Consider the following 10,704-nt stretch of genomic DNA (forward strand, 5'->3'; position numbering starts at 1 on the left):
GCTTCACAGATAAGGAAAAGCTAAAGGAGTTCATCACCACCAAACCAGTATTATATGAAATGCTGAAAGGTATCCTTTAAGAAGAGGAAGAAGAAGAAAAAGGTAAAGATACAAATTATGAACAACAAACATGCATCTATCAACAAGTGAATCTAAGAACCAAGTGAATAAATAATCTGGTGATCATAATAGAATCAGGGACATAGAAAGGGAATGGACTGACTATTTCTTGGGGGGAAAGGGGTGTGGGAGATGTGGAAAGAGACTGGACAAAAATCGTGCACCTATGGATGAGGACAGTGGGTGGGGAGTGAGGGCAGAGGATGGGGCGGGAACTGGGAGGAGGGGAGTTATGGGGGGGAAAAAGAGGAACAAATGTAATAATCTGAACAATAAAGATTTAATTTAAAAAAAAAAACCTTTTAGGTGCCATACTGTAAGTATTCTGAACCACTAGGCTAAAGGACAATTGAGCCAAAACTTTAAACAGATAATCAAATTAAATTACTATCAATTGTTTAGTCAGTTGCTCATATATTTGTAAAGACAATATGAATTCAAAGCTACATTCAGTGACCTTATTAGGATCTTGTCGTTTTGCGGTAACCATTTTATCCGTTTTACCCAGATCGGCCAAACTCTGCTTCATTACACAGAGAACTGCTATCTAAGTGAAGGATGTACCTGCCAAGCCTCCACCTTCTTGATGTCAGCACAGGAACCGTTGGTGAAGAGCCCTCTCCCAGGTAAGCACGTGTATATATCTTGCAGGGCGTGAGCAATGGAGTAGACGGCTAAGTAGACATTGTAGGATATCCGTAAGTGTGTATAATCCATGTAAGGGGTCTCAACACTGCTGATGTTCTCATCCCCTGTACAGAGAGGTCGGAAGACAGTGGAGCTGTTGCTTATCCTGCCACCACCTTCTTCTTGACCTCTCAGGAAGGTGTCCATGGGTAATGGTCCTTTAGCACCTTCTTGGAGGTGGCAGTTAAATGTTTCTTCCCAAAACTCCTTGGCAAAACCATTGTGGGCAGATTTCCTGGGATGGACTTTCTGCAAGAATTCCCGGAAGCCTGGGATCTGCCCAGCCTTCAGACCAAATCCAATAGTGCCTCCGACCACATGGAAGTACTCCGGCATGGCGATCAGAGAAGAGCTGGCCCAGGCCTCACTGGCCAGCCAGATCCTGCCCGTGATATTGCGCCGAACGATCTCCTTGATGAGGGGTTCAAGGTCTGGGCCACTGGAGAAGACGACAATGACTTTGGCTGTGGAATTCTGGATTACCTCTACTACCTGCTGGATCTCTTCCTCATCAGAGTACTGGGAGATGAGTTCACTGAAGTCAATGCAGATGTCCCTCTCCTCAGCTTCTTCTCGGAATTTCTCAATCCCTGGCCGGCCATAGTCATCATCAGCTGCAATGGTGCCCACCCAGTTCCAGCGGAAATACTCAATAATGTCTGCCATGGCGGTGGCCTGGTGCTCATCATTGGGGATGGTACGGAGGAAGGACTTGAACTGATTCTTATTGCTGAGGAGTCTGCTGGAGGAGGCATAACTGACCTGGAAAGAATACAGAACACAGAATGAATGAATGGGGGAGGTGCTAGGAGAGCCTCAAGGCTGTGTGGAGGGGGCTTGTTGAGCATTTATTAATATAATTTATCAAATATGTTCTTCACTGCAGACATGAGGAAAGGGTGAGGACAACCAGAATCTCCAGTGTGAGCATCCAAGCACCTGTCAGTCAGTCTATCAGGGAGCATTCTAATTCACAGGGGCTGGGTCTTCACAATGCTACCCTCAAAAATGGGTCTGGCCATAAAGTCAGCTCAACAATAGTAAGGTCCATTTATTCTTACACAGAGAGTCTTTATGCACTGTCCCATCGTTTTTCCTCACCTCCTCGGTACTGCCTCTTGGTTACACTATACCCAAGCACACATCTTCTGCTTGTTGGGTCCAGGTTCTGACATGAACATTTTAGTTCCCCCTTTACTGCGATGAACACTTTTCCATGACTCACTTCTGAAAGGTATAGGTTCCCTTTGGGTTTTGAGCCTAAATCTCTTCAGAGGAGCCCCAAGGGGTTCCCCTTTCCTGGTCTGCCTAGTTTCTCTCTTCCTGTCCATCTCTAGTATTTGGCTGTTCACTCTCTTCCCTCCCCTTTCTCCCCCACCTCCTCCCCACAGTACTTTAGATAAAAGTATCCTTAATTGTAGTCATTTACAAGAACTGTTTATCTTTTAGGCTCATTAGGTTTATTAGGCTCAATTTCCCTGCACCACCATAACAATGACATGCATTATTAAATGTAGTCAGAAATACATCCTTTCCCCTCCTGGCTTCTCAGTGGGTTCTGTCACCATTCAGAGCCCCTTCCTCTGTTCATTTCAGGTGATGGCCTAGGCCTCTTGACAGGCTTTTAGGTGGGTCTCTAAATCCTAGAGAGACTGAAAAGGAACCTTGGAAAGCTGCCTTGCTGTCTTTCCACTTTCTTAGACATAGCCCGTTCTATATTTGAGGCACCAAGGGAAGAAAGCCTTTTCTTTGATGGTAAAAGATCTTTGTCTGCAGAAGTATCTGAATATCATGTAAAGCATTTGTCAGTACAGAGCTGCCCAACTCCCCTCCCCCTCCAACATTGTGGCAAACACAGAAAATGAGTTTAATGGAAGAGGCTGAGCAGCCCTGGTGGAGGGTGCTCTGACTTAGTCATCCAAAACTTTGAGGGGATCAATATCTTGGCAGGCTTTGGCCTATCTGTAGCACTCCTGTGTGTCCTGGCTCACCAGTTAGGAAGTTCCAAGTTATTGGACCATTTCTTCTGAAGAACAAAGCATTTTTATATTTAATGGAATTTCTTTTAGGTAATGAGGGGTGTTAATATCACTTTTTCTCCAGTTTTCTAGGGAGATTTTTAAACTTCTTAAAAATATGAAGTTAAAGAAATTTTGGAGAATGCCTTTTTAGATATTTATCACCAATTAAAACAATTAATTTCCTATGTTCATTGTTTTTAAAATGATTTTTTCTAAAATGTTTTTTCTTAACAATGAATCATTTCTATACCAAAACATAAAAGGCATTGGTCTATGAAAAACTGGACCAATATTGCTAATGGGTAGGCACATTTTTAAAATAAAAACTTTGAATTTGGAAGTTATAATATGAAATTGACAAAAAAATTTTTGTTCAGAATAAGCCCCTGCTTGCTGTACTGTGGGAGTTAATGAGCTAGATAGTGAGATTAAATAATTTGTTGAGATGCTCTATTTGCAGACCCAACCAATAGGTTCTAAATCAGGTTTTTGCAAATGAAAAACGTACTTGGGAATTTTTAAATCCATTCATTATTGCTTACTTCTTGATTTTTGAAAATTTGGCCAAAAAGAGTTTTAAAGGAATACAATTGAAAAACAAACATATCCCTCATGTGTATGTTTCTCATAAAGAATGCATTCATAACATTTGTCCAGTGGGGGGATAAACACCACTTTGTACTCCCTCCCCCTACAAAACTCCTTAAAAAAACACAAAAATTTTTTTTATTATAAGGGGAGAATTTCATGGATGATTCACTAACCTGTTCTGACCACAACTTATTATGGTTAGAACAAGCAGGCTGGTCTGCTCGTTCCATCCACTTGGTGGCGTGAGTGGCACAGAAATACCACTGACCCCACCCTGCAGAGCTGTGTTTCCCAACTCTGCTGCCCATTAGAATTGCCTGGGGAACTTCCCAAACTCCCAACACCCAAGCTGCATCTCACATCAATGAAACCACGATCTCTGGGAAATAAGACCCAGGAATCAGTATCTTGAAAACTCTCCAGTGATTCCAACATGCAGCCAGGGCAGAGAACCACTGCTGTAGATACACTTAAATTGGTTTGACTGATAATCAATCACTGCCGTCTTCTCAGCACTTCTAATATTCAAATTCAAGCTAACGTTATCTTTCATTCAAATCACAAAAAATTAAAATCTTTCCCTTCATGTTCTTTATTGATGACAGTTACATCTTATACCTGCTGGACATGAGATCACGACAATCTACTTTAACTGTGTATTGAAAATAATACTGCACCATATGTGAAACTTACAAGATACACATTTGCATTTTGTCCAACACATTCACTTTGTTAGATCATTTTAGCACCAAAGTTACAGAGCCAGGGCTTCCCCATGGGAAACACCTTTAATTCCCTGAAAGTAAGGATTCGGGAAATGATGACAAGACTTTCTCAGTTGTCACGTGTATGTAAAGGGATAATGGCTAGCATCCAGCAAAACAAGGACCTCACAACATAGAAATGTGGATTTATCGAAGGAATTTATAAATTTTAAATATTAGACATAAAACATTTTAAAATTTGATTTTTAAAACGTGATTTACAATTTAATTAAAAAATTGATATAAGAAATGTATCACAATTGAGCTGATTTTCCCACCCATGGACATTTAGGTTGTTTCCAATTTTTCACTATTATAAAATGATGTCATAGATCTATAAATATTGGCATGAGAAAAGGTTTGCTCTATAGTATTAAGGGAGAAAAATTAGGTTATAAAATGACATTGAAAGCTTGCTGTCTTTTTTTGGTGAAAAAAAATATACAACTTTGAACAAACACTTATCAAAGCACATGTTTCAGTCAATGTGCAATTCACTGAAATACAGACATCTCCCCACCTACACTGACTTCCTACAGGGTGGAGATGCTTCTTCATATATACTCTATAAATAATTGCTGAATGGAATAGAATATTTTCCATTTCTAGAATCTGCAACCAAGTTCCTGTTTTGTGAGAAAACATTCCTTGCTTCTCTCTGAGCTAAACTTCCAACCAGATAGTTGAGAGGAAGAGATGTTTAAGGGAGTAGAGTAGGATTAGAGACATACTTGGGGTTTGAACGGCTTGATTAATGCATATGGTCTCATTCCTTTTAGTAAAGGCAGAAGAAAGGTCATTTACTAAAGGAATGGCGTGGAAGTTAAAGAACTGAACACTTTGGGGGGAAAAGTTCTATGCAAGGTATACAAATAAGTAAATAGAAGTCATATACAAAGTGTTACATAAGGTATATTTAAATGAATTTTGGAAGGTCTAGTTGATGTTGACATTGGGGGTGTCTCAAGAATCCCCAATGGTCATGATCCAATGTCCCAAGTAATTAAAAGGACTTTTGTGTCCATGTAAAGCCAGAGAGAGGAAAAGAGCAAACTGTTTGGACACCGAGGATGGCAGTCCCCCAAGGCGGTTCTCCTGACCTCAGCCCACATCGCCCCATCTAAGAAGGCCCGGATACCTGGGGAATGTAGAAGAGCCCCAGCAGGTTTGCCACGGCTGTGGAGATGCCCGAGCCAGTTGCCCCCACCACAGCAATGGTAGAGGGGATGTGCTGTGAGCAGTTGCAGAACTCATCAAGGTTCAACGAATCAATTTTGTTTTGGGCCACAAAACTCAGGGTGGCCTCCAAGGCTTTAGAAACGGTGTTGCAAGTGTCGAATATCCGGTATCCCAGCGTCATGTTGGGAAGAAGGGCCGGGCTGCTGTTTATTTCCTCTATGGCAAATATCATAGCTTGTAACCAGCGAAACCCCCGAAAATTGTACCTGGAAGAAAGAAGAAATGGAAGAAAATGGAAGGCTTTCTGGTCACCTACTTTAGAGTAAGGACTGGGCAAAGCTGGGTTGGCTCTGTTACTTTTTGGTTTCATGACGTTGGGTTCTTTGAGACTCAAGGTCCTCTCTGTAAATGGGGATAACACAGACCTCATAGGGTGGCTGGGAACAAGCGATAATTATACAAACGTCTCAGCATGGTGCCTTACAGAGTTAGGGAATAATACGAATAAAGACTGTTATTAGTAACAGAATTAATAATTTGTATCTGACTCACCCAGCAAAGAATTTGAGGTTTTTTGGTAATATAGAGATTTAAAAAGAAAAAGGACTAGGGAACATAAAAATAGATTAGGATTTTAATATGTAGGAGCCCAAGAATAACCTCAGATTTGCAAAGTCACAAATTTAGACCAAGACAGTCCTGGAGGTCAAAGGGGAAAGGGAAATGGGTGGTGTCACCTTTGTAAATAAACAAGTAAGCAAATATTATTCATAGAAAGGTCGTTCACAAGCATTGGTTATTTCTGGGTGGTAGAATATGATTTTAAAATTGTGTGCTTTTGGTTTATTTATACTTCCTCTTTTTAAAAAATGAGCATGGATTGCTCTTCAAAGGACATTGTTTTAAGTAAAAATCAAGCAAATTAACCCAGAGAAATAGGGTCAGTGACATAGTTTTATCCTCTGAAAACTTGGCTCAGAGTCAAGGCTCCAAAAATGTGGTGAGTCAGTGTATCTGTACCCAAAACAACTCTGCAGGCTCTCCCTTTGCATCGTGGGCTGTACTACTTGAAATCTATGACAGGAGGTGAGAAATACATCTCCACTATATCGTTTAGGGTGCTTGAGGTCCTGATCTAACTTTTAATGTCTTCTCTTAGTCATTTTCTTTATGTTTCTGTTATTTAATTATTTGTTTAAAATCTGAAAAGTTATGAAGAGATATTATTGAATTTTTGATGACATAAAACATCTGTACTGTTAAGCTAATTTTGCTATCTTTCTTAATATAATACATATTATTTAATGTGAAGCTTCTTGCTTGATCTTAGGTATGCATGTAGCACATGCACAACTCTGACCAGTAGGGTGCAGCAAAGGGGTTCCTGTCCACATGGGTTATGTGAAGGATATAATCAGGATCAGTAAAATTCTGCACTTAGTTTTTCTGAATTCATAAGAAACATGTGAGAATGTTATCTAATTTGTGAGCTCTCACTAGCACATAAATAAAATCCAGTTTTTTTAAAAGAATAATCCTACTTTTCATTTTCATTTTTCAGCTACTAGGAAGACCAAGGAAAAGTGTTGGATCACTTTTGGAAGTTGCAAATCTCAAAATGAAGGTGCTATTCTCTCTTAGAAGATGGGTCAAGACTTGGGGTGCAGTAATGATCTCTCATGTCCAGGTTAAGGAAGGTGATACTATACTTTTGGAAAAATTTCTTTAAAAAGTCAGGGGTGGGAGGATAATAAATTTCAGCATGATTACCAATCACCATTTTTGAAAAGAGAAAACCAAGTTTGAAGATTGTTTTGGGTTTGGTACAGCTTTTCTCCAACCACCCAGAAGAGAAGAGATTTTTGACTTGGCTCCTTCCCTTACCTGATACATTCCACAGACTCTGGCCTTGACTTTAGATCTTGATCTTTGGCTGCTACTCCAAAATGAATAGGAAAGAGTCCCCCGAGGATAATGTCCCCTTTCTTCTGAGCTCGCTGGTCGGGCCCATAGGCAGAAGTGTGCCAGGTAAATGCCAAGAGGATCAAACAGCAGCTATAAAGCGCCATAGTTCTGCTTCCTCTCCAGGGGGAGAGACAAGAAGTGCTGAAGTTTGGTGCAGTTCAGTCCTTGCGGTGGGGGCACATGCCTACAGAGTGATTAATAACAGAATGGAAGTCATGGTGTTTGATTTTCCATTTCTGCCGTTTCCATTGCAGACTAGTAAGGTGGATGGTCCTTGAATCTTCAGAAGCCACATCATGTAGAGACTGCTGTGAGCCTTTCTAAGAGAAAAGAGACAAAATGAATTCAACTAAGCCTAACTCTCCATCTTGTTATGACGACTGCAACAAAGATGGCTCAGAATTTCTATTTAGAGAAGCCGTAGGGCAGCAGGGGAAGGCATGGCTCAGAATCTCATTTTTATAGCACTTCATATAAGATACAGCAAAGTTTAATTGCTCATGTAGGAGAAGGACTGTGTTCAGTTGTGAGGGCCACATTAAAAAAATATATGTATTTTATTTATTTCAGAGAGGAAGGGAGTAGGAGAGATAGAAACATGAGTGATAAGAGAGAATCATTGATTGGCTGCCTCCTGCACATCCCACAATGGGGATTGATCCTGAAACCCTGGCATGTGCCCTGACCAGGAATCAAACCGTGACCTCCTGGTTCATAGGTCGACACTCGACCACTGAGCCACAATGGCTAGGTGAGGGCCACATTTTAAAGAGGCCATTGATAAGTTAAAGCCTCCATTGATGTTGCTGCTGGATTTTAATACATTTGTCCTTCTGTGTAATTAATACATAGGCAATTGGCAATTCCTTGTATAATAATAATAATACCTATTGAGCATATATGTTCTTATGAGTCATATTTAAGTTTACATCTGACTTTAAATCAAACAAAAATGTCAGGAAGGCCAGTTATTCTTTCTTTATTATGGTAGCCTCCCTTTTATGGGCTTCCTCAACACAGATCTCTGGTTACAATTTATGTAACATGACACTCCACAAACCTTTGAAGACTAGTTTTTGAAAAGGATGCAAGTAAACCAAGAGTCCAGTTATGTTCTACAAAGCTCAACAGCTGGATCTGCTTTAGCATGGCTGTCCTAGGAGGAACTCTCTGTTCTTCTCACTCCACACTCTCTATTATCCACTCTGTGGCTTAACAATTACATGTTGATGTCAGCTACACAGCCTCCCTTGAGTTTCACGCCCAAGCATCCAACCACCAACTGGACATCTGCACTTGAATGTTCCACAGGTGCTTCCAACTTGTCCCTCCACCATTTTCTATCTCAACAAATGACATGCCATCCACGAAGACAGAACATAAGGGTCATCCTTATCTCCTCCCTCTTCTCATCATTGCCCTTCATATTCAAACAAGCACCAAGCCTCGTAGATTGTACTTCCTAAATATCTCTGGAATCCTCCCACTCCTTCCCATTTCCAAGGCCATGTTAAGGCCACCAACATTTCTTACCTGGATTTCTGCAGCTATTTCCTCACTGGTCTTCCTTCTTCCAGTTATGTCCCCTTGCAACCCACTGTTGCAAATCATTTGATACCACGGAACAAGTGGTTTGGAGCACCGGCTCCGAAGTTAAACGTGGCTTTGAACCATAATCCCACTATTTCCTAACATATGACCTTGGGCAAGTCACTTAACCTCTGTGATCTCAATAAAATACTGCACAGATATCCATTAGCAGAGTGTAGCTAGTAAATTCACAGAAAATGCCAGTTATAATGAGTACCTTTCCAGCCTCACTTTTGCTAAACTTCCCCTTGAACTCCCCACTCCAGCTATAGTGAACTTTCTTCAAATCCTCAAATGCACCAGCTTCTTTTATTTAAAAAAAATAATATTTCAGAGGGGAAGGAAGAGAGAGAGATAGAAATCAATAATGAGAGAGAATCATCCTGCACACCCCCCACAGGGAATTGAGCCTGAAACCTGGGCATGTGCCCTGGCCAGAATTGAACCATGACCTCCTGGCTCATCGGTCAATGCTCAACCACTAAGCCATGGCAGCCAGGCCACAGGCTTGTTTTATATCCCCCAGACGTCATACATGATGCTCCCCTTATTGGTCCACCTGGCCTAAACTTTGTCTGGAAAACATCTGCTTATCTTTCAGATGTCCATAACTTCAGAGGCATGGCTGAGGGGTAGCAGTGAGGAAAACATGGTGAACTGTGAGGCCTTTGTGTAAATGGAGGAAAGAACTCCTCTGCGGGCAGAAACAGTCCTGGGCCAATGTGAACCTGCTGCCTGAGGAGTGAAACACAGTCTGGATTTCCACCTATGCTAACACCTCAGTTGTGCAATAAGCAATTTATCGGACTTTTCAAGAAGGCCTTCCCTGAACCCTCAGACCAGGTAGGTCCACCTGTCATAGTCTTTTATATCTTGGATCTTGGAGTTCCCTTCTTTTTTTTTCTTTCCTTGGGGAAATTGCAGGGGTCAGCACATCTGGAGTGCAATGGATAAGCCTCGCCCTGGCAAAACCACCTTCGTGATCATGGTATCTCCCCTGCCAGGTAAGTATTTGGAGTTCCCTTCTTGAAAGATTCATCACTTTATTATAATTATATACATAAATGTCAAGCTCTTATCATTGTCATATTCGCCCCTTGTCTCTTAAGATCCCCACCTCCTCCAACAGCCATTCAAGAATAGGGTGCTGAGCCCCATATGGCATGAGCAGCCCAGCAGATAGATACTCAGGATTCATGGGAGGGCCTCCAGTAATGTCTGAACAATACTGAAGACCCAGTTCTCTAACTCCAGCCCTGTTTTTAGATTTTTTTTGGCTTTATTCCTTGGTCTTAGTTATACATTCAATCATCCTATCTAATAAAAGAGCAATATGCAAATTAACCATCACTCCATTACTCTGTCACAAAGATGGCAGCAGCCACGGAGCTGGAGCCAGCAGGAGGTTGGGTTGCCCCTGGCAATGGAGGAAGCCAAGCTTTCCTCCTGCCCTGGCCCACATTGGGCTCCGCTCAAGGCTACAAAGTTTCAATTATAGAAGATAAATAAATCCCAGATACCTGCTTCCAGCTGGCCTGGCCTCTGCTCAAGGAGGGGCTGGGAGCCAATCTGGGCTCTGCTCAAGGCTACAAAGTTTCAATTATAGAAGATAAATAAATCCCAGATACCTGCTGAAAAAATAAAGAAAAGAAAAAAAGGAGAGGCGAGGCTGGGAGCTTGGATTGTTGGGAGGCATGGCCAGCCTAAAAATGTCCATCAGCCCCTCACCCAGGCTGGTCACACCCCCATGGGGTGAGGGTCCCCACTGGGGGGCTTGGCCAGCCTGG

The 10,704-nt window shown here is 41.6% G+C and overlaps 1 protein-coding gene across 2 annotated transcripts in view; it reads right to left on the bottom strand.

Moving 5' to 3' along the window:
* Window positions 1-10,704, bottom strand: part of CASR (calcium sensing receptor) — a 101,155-nt gene that overhangs the window by 29,409 nt on the left and 61,042 nt on the right. For both annotated transcript variants that reach the window (XM_006755330.2, XM_015558488.1), the window contains exons 2-4: window positions 7,247-7,647; window positions 5,322-5,628; window positions 685-1,569 (exon numbers count right to left, since the gene is read on the bottom strand). In XM_006755330.2, coding sequence (XP_006755393.1) covers window positions 685-1,569; window positions 5,322-5,628; window positions 7,247-7,431 — 1,377 coding nt within the window. In that variant the 5' untranslated portion in view covers window positions 7,432-7,647. The remainder of the gene's footprint in view (window positions 1-684; window positions 1,570-5,321; window positions 5,629-7,246; window positions 7,648-10,704) is intronic.

This window comes from Myotis davidii, unplaced genomic scaffold (genome assembly GCF_000327345.1).
Source record: "Myotis davidii unplaced genomic scaffold, ASM32734v1 scaffold292, whole genome shotgun sequence".
NCBI classification, from domain to species: Eukaryota; Metazoa; Chordata; class Mammalia; order Chiroptera; family Vespertilionidae; genus Myotis; species Myotis davidii.